We start from the raw sequence: 25400 nt of genomic DNA, 5'->3' as shown, positions 1-25400 counted from the left end.
AAGAATCTGTATACAAGAGGGAAAAAAAAAAAACCAGAGTCTTCATTATCACAAGTCTAAAATTATCACTCAAACAGAACATTAAAATTAGAGTATAAATTATTCTGTTTCTTTTGTCTCAGCTTTTTTTCCTACCAGAAAGTAAAGACTGTCAGCTTCACAGGAATGAGGCATGTAAATGATCCTACTGGAAAGAGTTATGCTTGAACTTCTCTCCTACATATATTAATCATAATATTTTTTATTCCTATAGCTATTTTCAAAGATGTTTGCTCAAAAGTTAAAATGGATGTAAAAATATTTGTGTATTGAATATATATATATACATATATATATATATATATATATATATATATATATATATATAAATCTTAAAGAACATTGATGCTTAAGTTCCCATAGCTAGTAAGCATAAGAGATCTATCCCAAAAGTAACTGTCTCCTGAGCGTAATTCATTCCACCGCTTGAGTTTTTGTGATATTCTATTCATAGCTCAGTAGCCTTTGAGCTATCCACTGACTACTTCTAGAGTCTTCCAACTTGGGGACAATGGTCTTCGTCTCCTTTTCCAGGAGAAGGAAAAGGGTCTCAGGGAGTTGTCTTTCCCTAGGGCCTATAATTTGAAAGCTATGTGCTGGGAAGGAAATCTGGTTGTCTTCCATGGGGGCAGTTCTTAGTATTTCAAGACATTTTTGACTAAAATGATGGATTCCTATGATGGTCAATCAGACAAATGAGGTCTACTTATCAAACACAAATTTTTACAAAATATATATCAAAACCATAATATGGAAAACATAAAGTAATATGGCCTCAACAAATTGCAATTTCATGGATTTGCAATTGGTGGAATGGTTTGCAAAAGATTGGCGTTAATGATCCAATATCAAGTTGAAAGAATATCTGAAGTGGAGAGCCTTAGGGATTTGTGATCTATCTTTTGCTATTAAATACTTTGGATAAAAACATGTCTTTTCTGCCAATTCAGTTGACTCTGGGAGTTAGGTGACATTATTATCCACATTTTGTAGGTGTATTCTAGGGTCCTGGTCACAGTTCTATGGTAGAAAAGAGAACTTGTCATAGCTCAGAGACTAGAGCATAGGCCAGGAAAGCAGTGATCATACCTTTCCTTGGATCATGCCACTTTGGAAGAACCAAGTACTTGCAGATGCTTCACAACTGACCCTGAAAAATACTGTCAGGAACAGAAGTCTGTTTTGGAGAATTCTGGGGGAATATGAGGCTAAGATATCTGTTCTGCCTTCCTTGCAACCGCACACAACTATAGTCCATCAACACGTATGGGCCTTTTCTCCATTTGGGATGTCATATCTTTACCTATGGGTGCTCTGTTCATAGGAATATAATGTTTGGTTGCTTAAATTTTATAATATGTTTTGGAGTTTGGAGGCTAGATTCTTTTTTCCAAGAGCTGGGACAGTTTATTTTTGTTCTGTGCTGATGCTGATATTTTCTCTGGACCAATCCATTGTGTTTTAAATGGAGTGATTTGATTATACCTTTGAATCTAAATCACTCTGGCTCATTGAATGTCCAATAATAATCCAGCCCAGGTCTCTATTGTTTAGTTTTTGATGGCTTATTAAAAGTGTAAATGCCAACTGTTTCTATTCTGTCACGTAAGGTCTTTCCCCTTCCAGATTGATTTTTTTTCATGATGGTAAATTAAACCATCTTTTTTCTCAATTCTTACCCAGCCCTTGGTCATTGAATGTGCCCCTCAGACAAACTGGGGCATGGGAAATGACATTAATTTATAAAAGTCAAGGTCACACACTGCAAGACTATTGTCTTAACCATTGCACTTTGATGGATCCAGAGAAAAGAATGAGGATTTAAATTTTTCACAGCTCTGGCTAACTTAAATCCAATTCAGACATGTCAGGACATCATTCTTTGTATTGTCTTTGGTCTTCTTTGCAGAAAAAAAAGGATGAACCAAACAACAGATGGTATGTTTTTTTTTAACATGACAGTAAGCTTGGAGACATAACTAACTCATAGTTCAACAAACACAGTATTTAAAAATATAATGATAGGTTAGGACAATGGGCTTAATCAAATATGATCAAATTTAATAAAGATAAATGTAAAACCTTGAATGACAATTAAAAGAATCAGTTCTAAAAGTACAAAACATATGGAGGCAAATTTAAAAGTCAGTTTGTTAGAGATCAAGAATTTCAGTAGACTACAAACTTCACATAACTGAGCAATCTAAGGTGATAGTAAAAAAAAAAAAGTGGTGTAACTTTGTGTTCCATGAAGAGAGGTATGGCTTGCAGGAATAAGGAACTGATAGTTCTACCATACTTTTCCTTGTTAAACAACATGAGAGGATTTTTCTGATTCCCTTCCATAGTGTAGGAAGGATATTGACAAGGTAGAGAATTTCCAGAAAGGGCAATGAAGGCCATAAATAATCTTGAGCACATCTCAAATAAGGATAATTTTAACGACTTAGAAAGACTAGCATGAAGAAGGGAAGAATCAGGGGGAAATGATGATTATTTCTGAGTATTTGAAAGGTTATTATGTATAAAAGGAATTGTATGTAAAAGTATGTCTCAAAAAAGGAAGATTCAAGAGTAATGTGTAAAGTTGAAAAGAAACAGATTTAGACCTGATATGAGGATAAAATCTGTAACAATTTTACACAACCCAAAGTGAAATATATTGCCACAGTAGTAGTGGGTTCCTCTTAAGTTAAGGCCTTCAAGTTGAATTATTACCACTGCTGTAGTTGTATTGAAGGGACATTATGGGGTAGGGTCTAAGCTAGATGGAATGTCCCTTCCAATTCCAAAAATTCTGTAGTTCTATAATTCTGAAGTAGAATTCTTCATGCCTCCAAAAATCTCTTTCTTTTTTTAAACCACTGGTATCCAGTCTTCAGCTTCATGCCATCATCAATGATGGGTTTAATTAATGTGGAGATGTCCTTTCTTTGGCAAAGTCATGAGGTTTCATTAATCCTTATTTAGAAGGAAAAATGTCAAATTAATCATTAGTTAACTACTTACCCTCTAGCATTGGATCATAAAGCTTCTTGACTTAAAGTATATTACTTCTACAAAACTTATTGTAGTCATGGTTGGAGCCTACTAGCTTTGTTAATGATGATAATTAGGACACAAAACTCAGTCTCCGAAAATCTCTAAGAATTGATTTGATCTGAAGATTATTATTTTTAATTGTACTTTAACCTAATTTTTCCTAATTGTGACTTTAACCAGAGTGTCTTCTTTAGCTATAGGTAAAGAAACAGTATTTATCAATGTCAACAGAGCTCCTGATGATGTAAGTTAAGGCTTTTATGGATGTTTATAAGATAACTGGGACCTCATTAGTAATACAGAGACAAAGGCTTCCACAGGGACTCATTTCAAAAGCAATTCCCCTTTTCTGGGAAGAAGTCACTAATATTTTGCTCTACTTCTTAAAACTTTCACTTTTATTTACTCCCTGTATGTACAATAAACTGTTCAGAACATGATCCCACCAGACCTAAGAGTTTGGGCACCTTGAACCAATTTATTTGAGTTGATATTTGGGAAACTTGGGCTAGCATCTAAAATATAAACAACCCACATGGCTTAAGTTGTCTGAAATCAGAGGTCATGGTAGTTGGGGAAGTTAGGCAACTAGGAAGCCTGAATGTTCAAGGAACGGAGAAGGGGTAGAAAAGAAGTGTGAAAATCAGATTCTGAATTTATTGAAGCAGGGATAAATTGAACTAGAGGTCCATAGTTGATAGTGAGAAGGATCTCAATAGCATAGTTGCTGAGTAATAGGGATAGTTGAAATATATAAAGGTGGTAGGGCCAAGTAAAGTGTCTATCAACTTCTCTTCTTGATTCTGTGCATAAGAGGGCACATGAGAAGTCGTGTACAACCTTGAATAGGTTTCTCAGAAATGTTGTATGTTCATAAGTAAACTAGGTTTCAGTAATCACCATAAAATGGAAGAAATATGAAAGGAAAGTTTTAGGATAAGAAGAGTTTATTAATAATAGAAGAGTTTTAGGGTGCACAGTGAAAAGGGATGAACTGTGTTAACTTAGGGCTAGGCTAACAGTGTGCAACAGCACTTTCTTAGTTGTTGATCTCTCCTGTTGATATATGTATATTTGTGTGTGTGTGTGGGGGGGTATGTTGGAGTGTGGGTATGTGAACATGTGCATTTATCCTTGGTACCTAGTGCATGGATCTTCTGTCCAAGAAGTACATTGGGAGGACTTTGTTTCTGCAGATGAGCCATGATAGAGAGCTATGGTTTTCACGCTATCCTGGAGTATACATCAACTTTTTTTCCTAAGCAAAGGAGCAAATAGACTGAGATCTAAATCTTGCTACCAAAGCAGTGTGTGTCTCCTGCACATCAGAGCACAGGGCAAACTCAGTGTCCTTTTGCACCTGAGTGTTCTTGTCTATCCCTGCTTAGGTAGAAGATTATTAGATAGAAAACTCAAAAGACTGGGGAAATTACCTCATAAGAACATAAGTAGAAATAAGAAAAAAATAGAAATTACAGAGGCCTTGTTCTAACCACAACACCAGTTTGCATTTTTATGATGAGAATCAACAGGGACACTCGCTGTTGTATTTCTCATTCCTGGAGCCATTGAAGAGGAGGCTGATGACCAATTGTTGGGGATATTATAGAAGGGATTTTTATTTCAGTGATTTGGTTAAGATTTTCCATCTACTGCTCTCAGAGCTTGGCTGATAGCAAACAGAAATCAGAGAAGTTATACAGAATTGAGAATATATCAAACAATACAGAGAAAAAATGATCCCTTTCAATTGGAGCAAGTTATCTGATCTCAACTAAGACAGAATTACAGATCTCACTCAAGAGCGTCATTCCCTGATGTCCCTAGGATGGTATGTTGGGGTTGGGGACATGATTGAAGTGACAGTTCTTCATTACTTCAGCTTCCTTCAAGAGTCCTTGTCTATTTTTAGGGACCCCACCCTTAAGAGAATCAGGAACCATGTTTTCTCTCTTTAAGGCTGGAAGACCAAGATCTTTCCTCTCCCAATCTCCTGCCAACTCTGCCACACAGCTCCTCCCTCACCTCCCTTGGAAATGGAGCACTGAGTAGTCAATCACCACAAGGGGGTACTCTTGAATGCCTGTATTAGCAAGCACCTTAGCACACCCATGCTGGCCTGCTGGCACAGGTTCTTTGATCTGCTTTGCTAAAGAATAGACAATTTTTAAAGGGGCCAACAATCTTACTTTAATTATAGATAAGTAGGAAATGCAGGCAGAGAAATTAGCACAGAAATTCAACAGACAGGGCCCCTACTATCTGAACAAAGTAGTACAACCACCTACATACGCCACTGGATTGGGAGAGTACAAACCTCTGAGTAGTACGGGGCTCAAAATAAATGGTAGTTAGAGTCTCATCCAGGGACTTCAAAAGTCCTTCTTATAAGCAAACTCCCAAAGCAAAATGTCAACCTCTTAGAATATGTAAAAAAGACTCAGACCCTGATTGGCTCAGAGACAGAAGGCATGAGAACTACATGACTCAGCACAGCTGTGAATTATCAGGGTTCAGAGAAGATTAATTCCTTAGATATTAACAATTTAGCCTGAGCATAGAAAACTGAACTCCAACAATAAGAAGAAAAAAATAGCAAAAATCCCACTTTGCTTGCGCTCACAGTTCCTAGTGATTAAATCTCATCATAACACTTTTTGGAAATTCACATGTCAACTAATTTGAGCAAAGATCAAGTATGTATACGGTGCAAAGTACTGTACTGAGGACAGAAGTGAATGACTGAATGGGTGAAAAGTGCTTTTTAAGTAAATACTATGTGACCATGCTAAATTCTGGGGCCACAGATACATAAAGCAAGGGAGACTTCCCTATAAAGAAATTTATATTCTAAAGAGGGAAGATAACATAACATTGTAGGATTGGCCAGTGAGGAAGCACATGATCCAGGAAATGATAGGGATTGTAGGAGGAAATATAGGGCAACTGATTGAAAATTCTTTCTAGGAATAATGACCATTCTGATTATTATTTTTTGAGGTAAAGGTGAAAAGTGTGTGTGTGTGTGTGTGTGTGTGTGTGTGTGTGTGTGTGTGTGTGCAGACTTGCTGCATGGCAGGAAGATAGATTGCATTGAGATGGGTCATTAAAGAGCTCTCATCTCCCAGGGCAGGAAGTGGAGGAAATGGTCTGACTGAGAGCTACAGAGTGGATCAAAGCACCATGACAGGAAATTGGTGGCTAGAGATAAAAAAATTAAATCATTGTTTCCTTCAAGGAACTTATATTCATAACAATGCCGTATTGTAATATAATAAAAAAATATAGAATTTTCACTAATGGAAAGTAATTTCATTCCAAGGGCCAACAATTTTCAGATTTTGTAAGGGGCCACATAGTGTAGTGTGACAGTGTGTTCCCTTTGAAAGCTTGTACTAGAAAATAGATATCTAGGTCGGCAAATCTCAAACTTTTTGGTGTTAGTACTCTTTTATACTGCTAAATACTGGGTATTCCAAACAGCTTTCATTTATGTGAGTTACATCTATGTTTACCACATTAGAAATGGAAACATCTTAGTATTATTATGAAAAAATTTTCACCTCAAAGACACCATGGGGTGTGGGTGACTGTTTTTCATTTGTCTTTTTATTCCCAGTGACTAATACAGCATGTTACATTCAGTAGGTATTCACTAAATATTTGATGGATTGGGTTGAATTGATCACAGGAACCAGGACTTTTTGTTTTGTTCCGTTTTTGTTTTTTGTTTTTTGCTTTTTGGAGCGGGGAAGGCAGGGCAATTGGGGCTAAATGACTTGACCAAGGTCACACAGCTAGTAAGTGTTAAGTGTCTGAGGCCACATTTGAACTCAGGTCCTCCTGACTCCAGGGCCGGTACTCTGTTATCTGTGCCACCTAGCCACCCCAGGAACCAGGACTTTTGACTACTGTGCTGAAGACAAAAATGAATGACTAAATGAGTAAAAATTATTTATTACAATAATCATTATTATTTATTACAATTATATTGTTAATTATTATTATTAATTACAATTTCCAGCCATGAGAAGTCATTTCTTTGCAAATTATCCATTCAAATTTTGTGAAATTCAGCTACTTAGTATGGCAATCTGATGTTCTCTTTGAAAGCTTGTATTGAGAAGTACAAATCTATAGCACTGGTTCTCAAATATTTGTTCTCAAGATTCCTTTACACTGATACACAGTGAGTGTCCCAAGAAACTTTTATTTGGTGAGTTATATTTATATTTACCATATTAGAAGTGAAAATACTGTTGTATTGTTATGAAAATAGTTTTGACCTCAGAGACCCCATGAAAGGGTCTTGGAGACTCCCAGAGATTCCTGTACCACACTTTGAGACCCACTGATCCAAAGCACAGCACCAGAACTGTTTAGGGGGGAAAATTTCTGTGTTATGCTTCGTGTAAGATCTGTTAGAATCAAAAGTTAATTCTCTATATCTATCTATATTTATTGTCTACATATGTAGCTTATATATAACATCAGTAGTACTGCTATAATATTTCCCTTTCCACAGTCAAATATATGTATATTTTAAGTGTGTGTATGTGTGTGTGTGTATTATTTTTTGTATTAGGTAATTCAAGGAGAAAGGTACAACAGATTACAAAATGAATTAAGAGAGAGCTTTTTAAGGAACTGAAGTAAACTGAAAGCTTTATATATTTCAAAAACCTACCTAAACAATAATTTCTGGATGAATATCTACCTACGTGCAAAATTGCAAATCAAAGATAATTTGTTTCTCAAAGAAATTAGGAAGCAATTTCAAAGATGCATTTCTAGTGTAAAGCATGACAGAACTTGACATAGAGCTTTAAGGACTTTAGTCTGAAACCCAAGCAGTTGCCAATCACTAAAACAAACAGATAAAATAACTTGCTCCATTCTCAGAACCAACAGCTTTTAGAACATATTTATTACTTTTGCTACATTTCTGTAAGCACATACACAATGAACTTTAATCTGTCCTTTATGACCTAATTTCCTAGGTTTTCTATTCTATGTAATTTCAACTAAAGCTCTAAATTTGAGACATATAAGTTTCATGTTTCTTTATCATATTTCTCTAATTTCCCCACATTAATCTTTTCATAAGGTATTATAATATTGTATGATAACCATGTATTATGATTTGTTCAGTTACTTATCATATTGAAAAAAAACCCAATAACAGGCATTGTGATTGGATTTATCTAGACAACCAAAAATTCAAATTATTTAATGGAGAAATTAGGAGAGCAGTTCCAAATTGGTTCAAGCTTTAGAGTCATCTTCTGCCATCCTCAGGCAAGAGAGGAGGATGAAAGAAAGGGAGACCGTACTTCAGCATTTCTCATTTATTCTCCCAAGTGAAAAATCAGCTATCACCCTCTCATTATTGTCCTTGAGAGTAGAGATAGTGGTAGATGCAAGGGCATAGGAAGTTGTTCAATTTTTCTTCAGAAGGACATTACTGATAATGAAATTGCATTGACTCCCCTAATTTTAGTCAGTTCCCACACAAATTTTCAAAGAACTAATCTAAAGTAGGGAAGTTCATTGTATTTTACTGGAATTTGGGTGGAGACAGATTCTTTTGTCTAGATAGCCAAAGACTAGGAGTTCTCAGGTATAGCTGGGAGTGTGCTGGTATAGAGATATTTTCTCTGTCCTGGGGTGAAATGATAATGAAGTGACATCTGAACTTTTTGGAAGGGTATATAAACTGAAACCTAAGCCCAAAGGGAGCTCAGTTTTGACTATAACTCTGCATACACTCTCTTCCCACTTTGAGAGAAACACATACAGCCTGATCCTGTTTTTTTTTTTCTTAGAGCAAATTCTGGAGGTTGACAGCTTAGAAGTAAGACATGTATGAAAGGTAATTTACAACTTCTAAACTTTAGGGCCTTGAAATCCTTTCTGTAATTAAACTCTCAATTATCAGGTCTAGCTTTGTTTCTCACAGAGCTTTCCCATGTAACAAATTTTTTAAAGGAAAGAAGGGAAAAGGAGAGAGGATAAAAATCAGCAAACCCAATCAATACAAAGAAAAATTTGCAAAAATACCTACCATTTTCCATGTGGCATGGTCAGCTTTAAAATGTCCAGTTTAGCAGAATTCTGCCTCACCATTCATGCTTTTGTAACTGCTATTGGTACTGAGCTTTAGAAATTCTCAGTTTCCCAGGGCAAGAAGCAACACACAGTGTTTCTTTCTCAGAAACATTTCTTACCTGTCTGAGGTCATCTATTATGGTTTTACAGGATGAATCCTTAACCACTCCTTCGTACATGCATTCATATTTAAGATTATAATTGTGTTTTCCTCCATGCAATTCTTTTCCCTAGATGACTACAGTGATATATTGCAAAAGAAAAAAGAACAAGAATCAAGAGACTTGAATTCAAGACTGAGTTTTGCTTTTAACCTGTTCTGTGATTATTAATGAGCAATTTATTCTCTTTTAAGTATGATTTCTTCAGCTGAAAAATAATGGTTTGAACTTGTAAATCACTGAATACTCTTTTAGTCTCAGCATCCTTATCTTGTGAAACTTTGGAAATTTAATTGCTAGTTGCAGGAATCATTGACCCAATCTGGGAAAAGTACATTGATATACAGATATTTAAAACAGCAAAGCCAACTTTTTAAATATCAGGGGCTGGTCAGTCCATAGTTGAATTTTATAACCTATCTGGATTGCAAGTCAAAGTTATAATAGGAGGATAAATGTGGGAAGAGAGATGTACCCTACTGGTTTGAGAAATGTCCCCAAAGTAGCTCTGAGTTGGGCTTCTGATGAGCTATAGGTGTGGGGCAGAGTATCTGACTTGAATAACTCTCACTCTCTCTCATTCTCTCTCTCTCTCTCTCTCTCTCTCTCTCTCTCTCTCTCTCTCTCTGTCTTGCTTTCTCTTTCTCTCTCCCTTCATCCCTCTGCTCAGTATCCACTAAACCCATCAGTATATTCTAATATTTCACCTTTCACTAGAATGTTCTTTCTATCACTTTCCTCAGTGCAATTTTGACATCTTTATTCCTCAGACTGTAGATAAGGGGGTTTAACATGGGCACAATAATAGTGTAAAAGACAGAGGACACTTTCCCCTGATCCATGGAGTTGACTGAAGAGGGCTGTAGGTACATGAACGTCAGGGATCCAAAGAAGACACCAACTGCTGCAATATGGGAGCTGCAGGTGCTGAAGGCTTTTGATCTGCCTCCTGTGGATTGAATTTTTAAAATGCTAGCAATGATCAAAACATAAGAGCAAATAATGGTCAGTGTTGGGAAAAGGATATTAAATGTATTGGAGGCCAGAGTCACCACTTCATTGACATAGGTGCTAGAACAAGAGAGCTTTAAGAGTGGAAGAAGGTCACAGAAGTAATGATTAATCATATTTTCCTTACAGAAAAACACTCTAAGCAAACAGACTGTGTGAGCTATGGCCCCAGCCAGGCCCAATGCATACCCCCCACCCACCAAGCATGAGCACACCTGACAAGACATAAAAAGACCATAACGCAGGGGATGGCATATAGCAACATAGCGGTCATATGCCATCACAGCCAACATTTGACATTCAGAAATGGCAAAAAAGACAAAAAAGTAGAACTGAGTCATGCAGTCAGAGTAAAAGATGGTGTTCTTTTCTGACACAAAATTCACTAGCATTTTGGGTGTGATAACAGTTGATTGACAGAGATCAATGAAAGATAAATTGAAGAGGAAATAATACATTGGCTTGTGAAGATGAGAACTCAGCCCAATAAGTATGATCATGCCCAGGTTCCCCAACACAGTGACAACATAAATCCCTAGGAACAGGAAAAAGAGTGGCAGCTGAAGCTCTGACTGGTCTGTCAGTCCTATAATGATGAATTCAGTCACTAGTGAATAATTTCTTTTCTCCATTCTGTTTAAGTGCAGAGCAAGAAGAGACAATAATCTGTTGAGAAGAGGGAAAGGGGGGAGGGGTCCTCATTACTTCCTTATTTAGTGAGAACTCAGAAAGAACAGTAAAGTCATAACATAAATTCTTCTGATTCATTTTTCTCTGCCTACTTTCCTAGCATAAACTCAACACTATCAAACTCACAGGAATATAAGGTATGTAAACCAGACTTCTAGAAAGAGAAATTCAAAATTCTCTCCTACATGTAAGTGTAATAATTTTGATTCATATGATGATTTAGTTTCAAAGTTGTTTGCTCAAAAATAAAATGTATGTAAAAATATTTAAATTTGTATTATATATATTAAAATATTATAAAAATTGACTCATTTTAAGTAAATGCCATAGTAATCTAGTGTATGATAACCCCAAAGATCCAAGTTTTTGGAAAAAAAATTAATTATTTGAAGAAAAATATAGGGGAAATTTGAAAATAGTGTGACAGAGACTATGTATAGACGAACATCTCACACCATATACCAAGATAAGCTCAAAATGGGTACATGATATACAAATAAAGGGTGATACCATAAGCAAATTAAGAGAGCATGGAATAGTTTATTTGTCAGATTTATGGGTAAGCAAAAACTAGGACCCAAAAAGATACAGAGATCATTTACACAATATAAAATAGATAATTTTAATTATATAATATTTAAAAGATTTTGCAGAATCTGAACCAGTATAACCAAAATTATAATAAAACAGAAAATTTGGGGAAAATCTTGCAGCAAGTAATCTCTGATAAAGGCCTAATTTCTCAAATATATAGAGAACAGAGTCAGATTCATAAAAATACAAGTCATTTCCCAATTGATGAATGGTTGAAGGACATAAACAAGCAGTTTTCTGATAAAGAAATTGAACCATGGTCATATAAAAATGCTCTAAATCACTCTTGATTAGAGATATACAAACTAAAACAACTCTTAGGTATAATATCACATTTATCAGATTGGCTAATATGATAAAAGAAAATATTAGATGTTGGAAGGGATGTAGGAAAACTGGGACACAAATGCATTGTTGGTGGAGTTGTGAACTGATTGATCTAAGAGAGCAACTTTGAACTATAGGCAAAGTGCTGTAAAACTGTGCATACCCTATGGTCTGGCAACACCACTACTAGGTAAATATCCCAAAGATATCCAAAAAAGGGGGAAATGACCTATTTATATGAAAATATTTATAGCAACTCTTTTTGTGGTGATTAAAAATTGGAAATAGAAGGGATGCCCATCAAAAGGCAAATGGTTAAATAAGCTGTGGTATGTGATTTGAATGACAAGCAGAATGATTTCATAAAAACCTGGAAAGGCTTACATGAACTAATGCATAGTGAAGTGAACAAAATCAGGAGAATGTTATACACAGCCATATTATTGGATGAAGAATTGTGAATGGCTTAAATATTCTTACCAATACAATGATCCAAGAAAAATCCAAAGGTCTAATGATGAAGCATACTCTCTGCCTCCAGAGAAAGAACTGAAATTATTTGCATACATTCTGAAGCATGCTATTTTTTGATTTTCTTTCATTTTGTTCTTTTGTTTGAGTCTTCTTATACAGACTCACATGTAAATGTTTTACACAATTGTACATGTATATTATCTGACTGCTTACTGCTTCAAGGAAGGGGGAAGAGCACGGAAAAAGGGAAGGACAGCATTTGGAACTCAAAAATTTAAATAAAAATGTTATTTTTAAAAGAACATTAAGGCTTATGTTCACATAGCAAGTAAACATAAGTGACAGAATCCCAAATCAACTCTCTCCTCACAGCAATTCACTAAGTCTCTCAAGTCTTTGTGGAACTCTATTCACAGACCAATGGCTGTTGAGTTGTTTACGAATTAATTACTTTTGGTGCTTATCAAATTAGGAGCTGTTGTCAACTTGGGAGTCTCCTTTTCAAAGTTAAGGAAATGGTGTCTCAGAGAGCTTGGTCATTGCCATGGGCACATAATTAGCATGCTGTGAGATGGTCAGAAGTGTGGGGAGAGTTCTTCAAGTCTCAAAACATATTTTAATAAAATGGTATATTAATATAGTGGGCAATAAGAGAAATGATTTACATTTGTTATACTTAAATTTTGGCAAAATATTTTATAAAAAATTTTGGAAAAGATGAAGTGACATGAAATAGACAAAAGTAAAGCTTCATACATTTGCATTTGATGGAACACCTCACAAAAAGTGGTCCTTAGTGATTCAATGTCAGCTTGAAAGCCAGTCTTTATTAGAGTGTTTTAAAGATCAGGAGTCTTGTGCTATTAATCACACATTGATCAGTGACTTAGATGAAAGAATTGATGATGTTTATTTGAATATGACCCAAAATTTGGAGAGATAAGTCAGAATTTAACCAATACATGATCCAAAAATATCATAGTTTAGGATAAAATTTAATAGGAATAAATGTAAAATCCTGCATTGTAGTTGCAGGAATCAGTGCCAAAAATTTTTTAAAATAGAGATAAGTTTAAAAGTCAGCATCTTTGAGAAAAATCTGGGGATTCAGTAGTCTACAAATTCAATATGGCTGAGCAATCAAAAAAAATAAAGCAATGTTTAGTTAAATGGAGAACGGCATAGTTTGCAGGAATAAGGAAGTGATAGTCCTTCTATACTTAACCTTGGTCAAACCACAGTTGGAGTATTGTGTCCAGTTCTCTTTGCCATAGTTAAGGAAGATAACAGTAGACAAAGTAGAGAAATTTAATAAAAGGACAACAAAGATCATGAATGATCTTGAGTACATACCCTATGAGGATAATTTGAATGACTTGTGAAAGTTTAGCCTGGAGAAGGAAGAATCTGTTGGGCATGATAATTGTTTCTAAATTGATACCTCTGAATAAAAATTGAATTGTTCAGTTTATCAAGAGTAGCACAAAGGGCAAAGTGTGAATGTTGCAAAGTAATAAATTTACCACTGATGTGAGGATAAAATACTCCCAAATTACTTTTATCCCAAAAGGAAATGGGCTACATTGGTGGGTAATGGGTTCTCCTTCAAGTAGAGACTGGATAGCCTCCATTTTACTGTCTATTTGGGTGGGGTTGTAGGGTATGAATTGAAGCAGATGGAAGTTCCCTGCCAACTCTAAAATTCTGAATTTCTTTAATTCTGAGCTGGAATTCCTCATACTTCCAAAAATCTCTTTTTAGCTTTTAAACCTCTTTACTCAGTCTACTACCACATGTCATGGTCAATGATGGCTAGAGTAGAATATAGAGATTTTCATTCTTTTGAAAATCCTTAGAATTCTATGAATCTTTTTTTTCCTGTAAAATGAAGGATTGTATCAAATACTCACCCTCTAGCAGTGACTCTTAAAACCTCTTCACCCACAGAGTCCAGGCAGGTCAATGTCTTCTATGAAAGTTACTGTGGTCATGGCACAGAAATATCTAATCCTTTTTAGTGTTGGTGGGAATAATGGCACAGAACGACATCTTTGAAATTTTCTAGACATTGATTCGAGAAGAAGATAATCTTTTCTAATTGTGACATCCAGACTTTCTTCTTCAGGTATAGGTAAGGAAAGAACATTTGCTCAGTCTACAAAGCTCTTGATGATGTACCATAAGGGTTTTATGATTGTTGAGAAAATTCCTGGGACCTCATTAGTAACACACAGACAGAAGTTCCCACAGGAACTCGTCTCACAAGAGATTTGTCCCCTTCCTGGGAAGAAGTCCTTACTGTTTTCTTTTGGATGCTAATTCTTTCCCTCTGTGTTCATAGTCATCTTTTCAGACCTTGATGCCCATCCTTAGGTGAGGAATTCACTTGGTTTGGGGTTGAGGAAGTTTGGTTCAGCTTATAAAGGTGATCAGTTCACAACTCCTTCTCATGATTGAAGTAGCCTGAATTAAGACATTATGGTAGTTGAGGAAGTGAGACAAAAAATAAGAAGGGATAGAAAATAAATATGTGAGACAGGTACTAAATTTGTTGGAGAAGAGATAAAGTGACCTTGAAGTCCATAGTTGATAGCAACAAGGTCATTAATGCTTTTGCTTTGCTGAACAGTTCTGTATTTTGGAACCAATTTATTTTCTTTTCAGGTTTTGAAGGTTTGGGGAAGTTGTTAAAAGCATGGTCACTCCTTCTCATTGTTGAAGTAGCCTACATCCATATACTATGATAGTTGAAAAAGTTGGGCAATTTACAGGCCTGAGGGTTTACAGACAGGATGAGAAGGGACAGAAAAGAAGTTTTATGAATTAGTTACTGAACTTATTGAAGAAAAGACAAAATGAACTGGAGGATCATGTTGACAGTAAAGAGAATCTAAATTGTATAGTTGTTTATTGATAGGGGTTGAGTGAAGATCTTAAGATGGCAAGGTATTGCAAAGAACAGTCAAGTTCTCTTCCTGATCCTGTGGATAAGATGTGTGAGAAAGCACATCCAGTCACGTAAAGTGTACCCATTGATGTGTCTTCAGTAGAATACCAGTTTCATTGAATGCCAGAAAATAGAAATAATATGACAAGACAGATTTAGGATCAAAAGAGTTTCTTAATAGTGAGGAAGATTTATAGAGTGCACTGTGAACGAGTGTGAGCTGTGATAGCTTAACGTTAAATTAACAGTGTTAACAGAATGCACTTTCTTAGCTGCTGATTTCACTTATAAATATCTTTGCAGATCATTAGTGTCTAGTTTATGGACCTTCTCTCTAAGCATTACATTTGAAAAACTGTCCCTTTCAGACCTGACTGCAGGGCTGTGGTGACCAAGGTACCCTTTGGTACATTAGCTTTTTACTTTTAAATTAATTTTATATTATCTCTCCTGGATCTATTTTCCAGGTCAGTGGTTTTTCCAATGAGATATTTCATATTTCCTTTTTTTTATTGGTTTGGATCTGTTAACATAGGTAAGGAAGGCTGAGTGGTAAATTTTGTTACCAAAAAAACCCACCCTGAAATGGGAGGGGGTATGCCTCCTGCATGTGAGCACCTGAGACTAAAGTCTGGTATTCTTGTGCTAACATGCATCTGGATTTTCTTTAGTATTCCTGCCTAAATACAATTGTATTAGTCTAAAAGTTTAGGGAAAGTTTCTTATAAGACTTTACTGGAGACAAGAAAATTTTTTAAATGATGAACTCTTTTATAATAACAGTCCCCAAATAACAATAACTTGCTTTTGGTTAGTACTATGATGTTTGTAAATTGCTCTATGGACATTATTTAAGTATGCTATATTGCCCAGAGTAGTAGCTTGCCAAATATTTATTGGATTGAATGAGACGAGACTCTTGTTACCCATTACAACAATACAAAGTTGATTGTGCAAGTATTTTTACCTTGATTTTAGGTGCAAGGAAGCTGATGGTCATTTTTGAGGAGGCCATGATTATCCTATTGGTGAGTGCCAGGTGGCTTTTGTGTATTCTATTTCAAAATTTAGTGACAGATGTTTTTGCTGAATTTTGTTGCTCCCAAAACATGAGTCTTTTTGTAAACATTTCCTCCAAAGTGAAATGTGTGTGACAATGGAAATATAAAACATATTTATTTTAGAGTCTTTACAAGGTTTGAATAATCTTTCACATTTTATTAACACAGAACTGGATTGTATATAGGGGGTTTTTATTATAATTTTTTTCATATTTGCTATATTAAATATGCAGTTGCCCAATTTAATTCAATAATTATTTACCTAGTATTTTATATGTGCATTATATTTAACTTCTTGCTGAGGCTATATAAAGATGAAGTAAATCTCTGTATCTGTCCTTAAGGTAGCATACTATCTGGCAGAGTAAATACATACATCATGAACCTTGGAAATCATTGGCATAAGAACTCTAGTCAAGAGTGCAGGCTTCACACTTCTTTAACTTTCAGTGTCACAGACAATTGCTTATTGTCTTTTTTTTTTCTGGAAGGGGGAAGACAGACAGGGCAGTTGGGATTAAGTGACTTGCCCAACGTCACACAGCTAGCTTTTTGTGTTAAGTGTTTGAGTCCGGATTTCAATTCAGGTCCTCCTGACTCCAGGGTTGGTGCCCTATTCACTGCGCCATCTAGCTGCCCTCATTGTTATTTTCTTTCCAGGTGTATAATGATCTTTTCAGGACATGAACCCAGTGCTTTACCTAAGAATTTGGGCATCTGGAATCAATTTATTTAAGTTGGTGGGTTATGAACGTTGAGGCAAAGTCTAAATAATGAATTGTCTTTCTCACGGTGAAGTGGCTGGTATCCAGAATTCCTCAGTTGAGGAAGTTGAGTAACTGGCAGGCTTGTGTGTTCAGGAGAAGTTTAACAAGAGTTAGAGAGGTATGAAAGTCAGATACTGAACTTATTGGAGAAGAGATAAAGTGAACTGAAGGTCCATAATGAAAACAAGAAAGATATCTATATCATACTTGCTGAGTGACAAGGATAAAATGGAAGTTTGTACGTGGCAGGGTCAAGCAAAGAATATATCAAGTTTTCTGCCTGATCTTGTGTGTTAGAAGGCACTTAAATCCTTGAAAAAGATGTCCAAAGTTATTCTGTCTTCAGTAGAATGCTAGGTTTCAGTAGGTACCAAAACCAGAAGGAATATAACATGAAAGATTTAAGTTGAAATGTAATTTATTAATAATAGAGAAGAGTCCTAGAGTACACAATGAAAAGGGATAGGCTCTGATAACTTAGGAATGGATTAACAGTAGCTGGCAGTATCTCCTTAATTACTGAATTCCCCTATAGATATGTTTACTGATCTTTGGTGCCAAGTGCATTGGTCTTTTGTCTAGACTAGACCCTGGCATAATTTTGTTCCTGCAATTGATTTCTGGTAAAGAACTGTGGTTGTCAAACTACCTAGCTGTACCCACAGGGATGGGAAATTCATTTAAACAGTAATTGACATTTACTTAGTGTTTTAAGGTTTACAAAACATGTATACACACATATATGTATAGATACACACATACATATATACACATGCATACATATATGTGAGTATACATACATACATACACATGTGCACACACATGTGTATATATGATTTATTGCTCACAGTAGTTATGTAAGTAACTGTTGTTGTTATGCCCATTATGTGTATATTGGGCATAATTAGGAAATGCTGTCTTGGAGAGATAAAATGGCCTGTCTACATTTATACCTCTAATAAATGCTTAAGGGAGGATTCAAAATTAGGACTCTCTTAACTCCAGGACAAGAATGTTTTCCCTAACATTTTCCTTTTAACCCTTTGATTTATTAGATTGTAAGCTCCTCAAAGTCAGAGAATCTTCTTTTTAAATATTCTTTTTAAAATGTCCAGTCCTTAGCATAGTCCCAGAACATAGAAAGTGCTCAAGTTGTAGATGATGAATCTTGTCTAACTTTCACCTATGGGTCTTTGATCATTGTTTCTTTTCCCTATTCCTTGTGGTGAATGGGTAGGTTCAAGCTTTGTTGGCAGGTTAATATGTGAGTTGCAAGTTTGTCTTCATTTTCCTGTTTTCAAGAATCTCAAATAAAAAGGAAAAATTTCTAGTTCAGGGTTGCAAGGGATTGAAGCTAACCACTTCCCTTCTACTATACATATTGGGACCTCAAGAAATAAGCCTCATAAAACTATGGAACGTAGAGATGAGTTGCAATAGGATTGGTGGTGTTGTTAAGTCACACAGTTGGATCCAACTCATCATGACCCAATGGACCATATAGCACCTAGTTCCTTCTGTTCTCCACTGTCTCTTGAGGTCTGTCCAGGTACATGTTTGTTGCTTCCATGATACTATCTGACCATCTCATCTTCTCCTGTCCCTGTTGCCTTCAGTCTTTCCCAGCATCAGGGTCTTTTATTTTTATTTTCAAATGCTTTATTAACTTCTGATTTACATCATTCATTTCCGCCAGATTTTGAGTTACAAATTTTCTCCCCATTTTCCCTTACCCACCCCCCCAAAATAGCAGTCCCACAGGATATCCCCTCTTCCAATATGCTCTCTCCCATATTTTCTCCCATACCCCTTTTGACTTTTCCAGTGGATTTCTATGCCCCAGTGCCTGTATATCCTATTTCACAATTACATGTAAAATAGTATTAATAATAGTATATATATTTGATTTTAAAACTTTGAATTCCAGATTCATTCCTTTCCTCCCTTGTCACCCACCCTTACTGGGAAGATAAGCAGTTCAGTATAGGTTGTACATGTGTGGCTAATGCAAAACAATAACATAGTAGATATATTGTAAAAGACTGACTGTATTTCCCTCCCTCCTATCCCATCTCCCAATTGTTCTATTCTCTACTTTGATCCAGTCCCTTTTCAAAAGTGGGTGCTTCCAACTTCCCTCCCCCCCAGACTGCCCTACCTTCCATCATCCCCCCTCTTATCCCCTCCCCCCCACTCTCCTGGAGGCTAAGATACTCTATTTAGTGTGTATTTCATTCCTTCCTCAAGTCAAATTCAATGGGAGTAAGGTTGACCCATTCTCTTTTGCCTTCCTATTCTTCCCCTCCATTGTAACCATTTTTCCTTGCCTCTTTTATACGACATAGTTTACCCCATTCTGTCTCTCCCCATCTCTTCTCATTATATTCCTCTCTCACCTCTTAATTTCACCTTTTAAGTATCATCCCTTCCTGTTAAATTGGTCCTGTGCCCTCTATCTATGTATACCTGTAAACACATATACACACATTCACATATGTATTCATATGCCCATATACCCTCATATATAGACATATATATGTGTGTGTATATATATGTATATATATATATATATATATGTTTCTATTCCCTTCAACTACTGAGAAAATTTTCATAATTTACAATTATTGTTTTTCCATGTCGAAATGTTAATAGTACACCTTTGATAAGTTCCTTATGATTTCTTTTCCCTGTTTACCTTCTCATGCTTCTCTTGCTAGCATCAGGGTCTTTTAATGTTTTCGTTATGTGGCCAGAGTATTTAACCTTCATTTTCAGTATTTACCTCCCCGTGAATAGGCTAAATTAAGGATTGACTTCTTTGAACTCCTTGCTCTCCAAAGGGCTCTGAAAAGTTTTCTCCAGCACCACAATTTGAAAGTGTCAATTCTGTGGTGCTCAGCTTTCCCTATAGTCCAACTCTTACAGCCTTACATTGCTACTGGAAGAGCCTTAGCTTTGACTATATGAACCTTTGTCAGGAGGGTGATGTCTCTGCTATGCCATCTGTATTTGCCTTAGCTTTCCTTCCCAGGAGCAAGCATCTTTTATTTTCCTGGCTACAGTCACCATCTATAGTCATCTTTGAGCCCAAGTATAAAAATCTGACACTGCTTCTATTTCTTCTTCCTCTGTTTGCCCATGGGCCATGAACAGCATTTCTAAAAGTCATATAGGTATGAAAACTTGACACCTACGTATCAAGTGAAGTGACAATGCTGTGAATTACTCAGGTCCAATTAGGAGTGATGTATAGTACATGATGTTTAAAGCAGATGTAAATGCCCAGGGTCAGGGATGGTGTTGAGCAAGACTCATGAGAGCTGTCTGTCCAGAGCTGTCCATGCTTATAAGGGTACAGGAAGGTCCCCCAAAGTCAAATCATGGCTCACCTTGGGAAGAGTCAGGTGGGCTCCCCTATCACACTAGCAAGTCAGCCTCAATGACCAAGTTGGCTGGTCTTCTCTGGCTAAGGTTAGCTAACCAGTGGACAAAACCATGGGTTTTTTAATACAATTTTTAGAACTGTGTAGCTATGTGTGAGGGGAGCTTTATCGAGGGTACACACACAGTGTGAGCTTAGACAGTTCTTGGGCCTACTTAAGCTTACCTTTATGAAACTTATGCCCAGAGGGAGTAACCAGTGGGTGTGACTATGAAACATATGCCTCTTTATATTAAAAAAAGGGTTATTTTGCGATACCACATCATACATATCAGATTGACAACTTGACAAAACAGGAAAATGATAAATGTTGGAGAAGATGTAGGAAAATTGGAACACCAAAGCATTGTTGGTGGAGTTGTGAACAGATTCAACCATTCTGGAAAGCAATTTGGAACTATACTCAAGGGGATATAAAACTGTGCATACCCTTTTACCTAGCAATGACACTTTTAGATCAATATCCCAAAAAGATTATAAAAATGGGCAAAGAAACCACATAATCATATATATTTTATGGCAGTTCTTTTTGTGGTGGCAAAGAACTGGAAAATGAGGAGATGCCCATCAATTGGGGAATGGCTGAATAAGTTGTGGCATAAAAATATAATGGAATACTATTGTTCCATAAGAAATGATGAATGGGGGTAAAGCCAAGATGGCAGTGTAAAAGCAGGAAAACTCAGTGAGCTCCCCCCATAACTACCTCAAATACCTATAAAATATGACTCTAAACACATTTTAGAGGTATAGAACCCACAAAGTGACAGAGAGAAACAAGTCTCCTATTGAAGGCAGCCTGGCAGGCCAGCAGGAAGGGTCCATCTCAGCGTGCTGGGAGCTGACCCCAGCCCCACATGGGCCTGTAGTTCCAGCCTCAGAGCAGCCCCAACCTGCAGCAATTGGGGCAGACTTGGGGAGAGTGCATCACCAGCAGCTGTGACAGCTTCCAGAATCATCAAACCATAAATGCCCAAAGCAAAAAGGTCAGAGTGGACGTTGTAGGTACAGAGGGACCAAGAGAGAAGTCCAGCCTCTGCCCCCTGGGACAAGAAGGCAAGAAGCAGCAGAGGTGCTACGGACATGCAGCCACCACTGTATGGCTGCTTCAAAGCTCCTGGCCTGCAGATCATTCTGAGGAGTAATCACTCTTGTTTAACCTGCTTGGATCTGGATCACTGTCTATGGGGGAGGTCCTGGGGTGTGTGACCAGGTGCCAGAGCCTGTGGAAGCTTCTGAGAGGGCACCCCACTAAAAGCTCCAGAAGCTCTGAAAACCCCAGCAATTTGGGACAAAGTTCTCCTCTCTGGAAGCAGAGTTCTACTGTGGCATAAAAGCTTAAAAATCAAGTAATTGAGTGACAAAATGAGCAAGCAGAGGAAGCAAAGCGAGCATAGCAGTCAAACCTTAGATTCCTTTTTTGGGGACAAAAAGCATCAAAGTATGAAACAGGTGGAAGACATATGAAGTCAGAACTCCTTCACCAAAAGCTTCCAAGAAAAATATGAACTAGTTACAGGCCATAGGGGAAATCAAGAAGTATTTTGAAAACCAAGTAAGAGAAGTGGAGTAAAAATTGGGAAGAGAAATGAGAATGATGGAAGAAAATCATGAAAAGTGAGTCACAACATGACTGAAGAAAATAACACCTTATATGTGTGATGACCAACTTTGATAGACTGGACTCTTCTCAGCAATGCAGTGATATAAGTCAATCCCAAAAGACTCATGATGGAGAGAAATATGTGCATCCAGAGAAATAACTAGAAAGAACTGAGTTTATATCCAGGTGGAAGAAAAAATACCTGATCTTTTTCCTTCTCTTGTTTGGTTTTATGTCTTTATCATTTTTTTCATTCCATCTGATACAATCCATCTTTATAACCTGACTAATGTATAATGTGAAAGTATTTACAGATCCTATACTTGACTACATGCTGCCATGGTGGGGGGAGGGGAGAGAGGGGAACAAAATGTGAAACTCAAGGAATTGTGGAATTGAATCCTGTAAACTAAAAGGAAACAAACAAATTAGTTAAAAAATTTAAAAAAAAAAGAAAATAACACCTTAAAAATAGACTAATTCAAATGGTAAAAGAGGCCAAAAAAGCCAATGAAGAGAATGCCTAAAAAGTCAAATTTGCCAGATGGAAAAAAAGAATTTCAAAAGCTCACTGAAGAGAATAATTCCTTCAAAAGTAGATGGGAGTAAATGGAATCTAGTGACATTATGAGAAATCAAGATATTATTAAACAGATTCAAATTAATGATAAAAATAGAAAGCAATGTGAAATATCTCATTGGAAAATCCACTGACTTGGAAAATAGATCCAGGAGAGATAATTTAAAAATTATTGGACTACCTGAAAATCATCATTAAAAAAAGAAACTAGAAACCATCCTTCAAGAAATTCCCAAGGAAAATTGCCCTGATATTTTAGAACCAGAGGGCAAAATAGAAATTGAAAGAATTCACAGATCACCTCTTGAAAAAGATCCCAAAAAGAAAACTCCTAGGAATATTATAGCCAGGTCCCAGAGTTCCCAGATCAAGAAGAAAATATTTCAAGCAGCCAAGAAGAAACAATTTTACTATCACAAATAGGATAACACAGAACCTATCAAAATATCTATACCCAAGTCTGTTTCCCTTAAACTAGCCTAGCCCTCCATTGTCTGTCATCTCCAGGTAGCCTTCAGCTATTTTCCCACCCTTAATCTCATTAATGAAGTCTGACCTCAGTCCCCTCTATATCCTCCTTAGATTCCTCATCAAGACCCTCCCCAAACTCCTTCTCTAGACTACCCCTAAATCCTCCCACACTCTTTCTGTATTTAAGATCCTTCATGCCTCTATAACAGGGGCCCAAGAATCATCTAGAGCAGACTCACTCTGTGTCATACAATATAGGGTCACAGATACTTAGTCTCCTTAAGAGTCTGCCCATTAAGGTGAATCTTTAATAAACTTTGTTTTACTTTTGCTGAGAGAAGACTTGAGTTGAATTCATTCGGCAAGACCCAGCATGTTGGTATTTTGGGGCCTCAAGGACCTCTAATCTAAACCTTAGACCTCAACATATGGTTCCCTGACCAGGAATCACTGCTACTCTCAAGTTCTTCTCCAGACAGGACTGGAAGGTATATAAGCCCCTCTCCCTATTCCCTTCTTGCTCTTCAAGTATCTTGGAGGTGCTTTTTGGACCTGACCTCTCAGGTCCCTTAGGTCAGACAGCTAGGAGGCTGTCTCATACTCAGCCCGATGCTCTCAGATTCTTTGTCCAGTTTGGTTATGTTGGAGGTCATGGACCTAGGCACAGCTTCTGAAGCATGGAGGACAAAGACAGACGCCCCATCTGAAAGTGGAAGCCAGATTCTTTCAATTATCTCGGCACTAGGAAATTGTGAAAATTTCAGGTTCTTTTTTGTGTTTTTTTTTCTTATTTTGTTTTGTATGTTTTTTTGAGGCTTACTCCCATATCTTCCTTTATGGAGGAAAGGACTTCTAGCCCCTACACCTATAATGGTTCAATCCTTTTTAATTCCCAAAAGTTTGCCTTTGGTTTATCTTTTACAACATGGGAAAATTTAGTTTCTCTAAAGAACTTAAAAAGAAAAAGTTGGTGTTCTTTTGCAACACTGTTTGGCTTCAGTATTACCTAGAGAGTCACAAAATGCAGCCTGTTTTGGGGACTTTAAAAGATAATACTCTCTTGCAGTTAGAATTATACTGTCACCAGGAAGTCCCTGGATAGATGTAGCCTACATAATGACCTTTGTTGAGGTCTCTCAGAACATGGTTCTCAGGAAAGATTGTAAAATACTTGAAACTAGAGCCCCTCCACAAAGGGACAATGGGGATCAATTAAACTACCCCCTTCCTGTGACCTACAGGGCTTCAGTCCCTGACCCTCCCGACTAGGTCACTCTTGCTCAGGTCCCAGTCACGCTTCTCACTGAGGCAACTCCTGCTGCTGCTTCCCAATCCTTTCACCCTTGGTTTCCCTTCCTTTTTCCTCTATACCAACACCCCTCATTTCCTGCCTCCTTCACCATCCATATCACCTACTCTGCATCTCCCTTTATGGCCCTGAGGCAAACCCTGCTCATGTCCCAACCACCTGTTTTGCTGTGGTGCCTCCCTCTGCAGCCCCTCCCTCTGAGGAGACACCCACTCAGTTTCAGGCCCTAGCCCCTCGGAGGTCTTTGGGATATCTCCTCTTCTGACCCCTTCCCCTCCTTATTTGTTGGCTGACCTTCCCCCTTGCCCATTGGATCCTCTGGTGTTGCAGTCCGATCCAGTTCAGCCTGCATTGCGCCCCCCACCCCCCAGTCACTCCCTCACAAGAAGTGCATTTTCCTATCTCCCTTCCCAATCCCCCTTCCCCACAGAGCCTTCTGGGCTTTTTCCCCTAAGGGAAGTGCCTGTCTCATCCAGTGGGACAACTAGAGTGCATGTTCCATTCTCCATTTCAGATCTCATTCAAGTTAAAGAGAAATTGGGGAGATAAACCAAAGACTCAATTAAGCTTACTGAGGGTTTTCAGGACATATCCCTACAATTCAAGCTTTTTTGGGGTGATTTGCATATCATCTTCTGTACCTGTTGTTCAAATGAGAAGGGGAGAATCTGGGAACAAGTACAAAAATCTGGGAATTGTTAGGCTAGCAATGACCCCACAAAATATCCCCCAGAAATAGCTGCTGTTCCCACTAGTGAGACCATTTCTCAAATA

At 37.1% G+C, this 25400-nt stretch overlaps 1 protein-coding gene across 1 annotated transcript; it reads right to left on the bottom strand.

Moving 5' to 3' along the window:
- Window positions 1-10063: 10063 nt before the first annotated feature.
- On the bottom strand, window positions 10064-11002 carry LOC138155407 (olfactory receptor 8G50-like). Its single transcript, XM_069080641.1, has one exon. The coding sequence runs from the start codon at window positions 10991-10993 to the stop codon at window positions 10064-10066; it is 930 nt and encodes a 309-aa protein (XP_068936742.1). The 5' UTR covers window positions 10994-11002.
- Window positions 11003-25400: the final 14398 nt, after the last annotated feature.

Source organism: Petaurus breviceps, unplaced genomic scaffold (genome assembly GCF_028583685.1).
Source record: "Petaurus breviceps papuanus isolate PSGF00001 unplaced genomic scaffold, PetGlider_PUasm1.0 91133, whole genome shotgun sequence".
NCBI lineage: Eukaryota > Metazoa > Chordata > Mammalia > Diprotodontia > Petauridae > Petaurus > Petaurus breviceps.
This window is presented reverse-complemented; position numbering and strand designations above follow the sequence as displayed.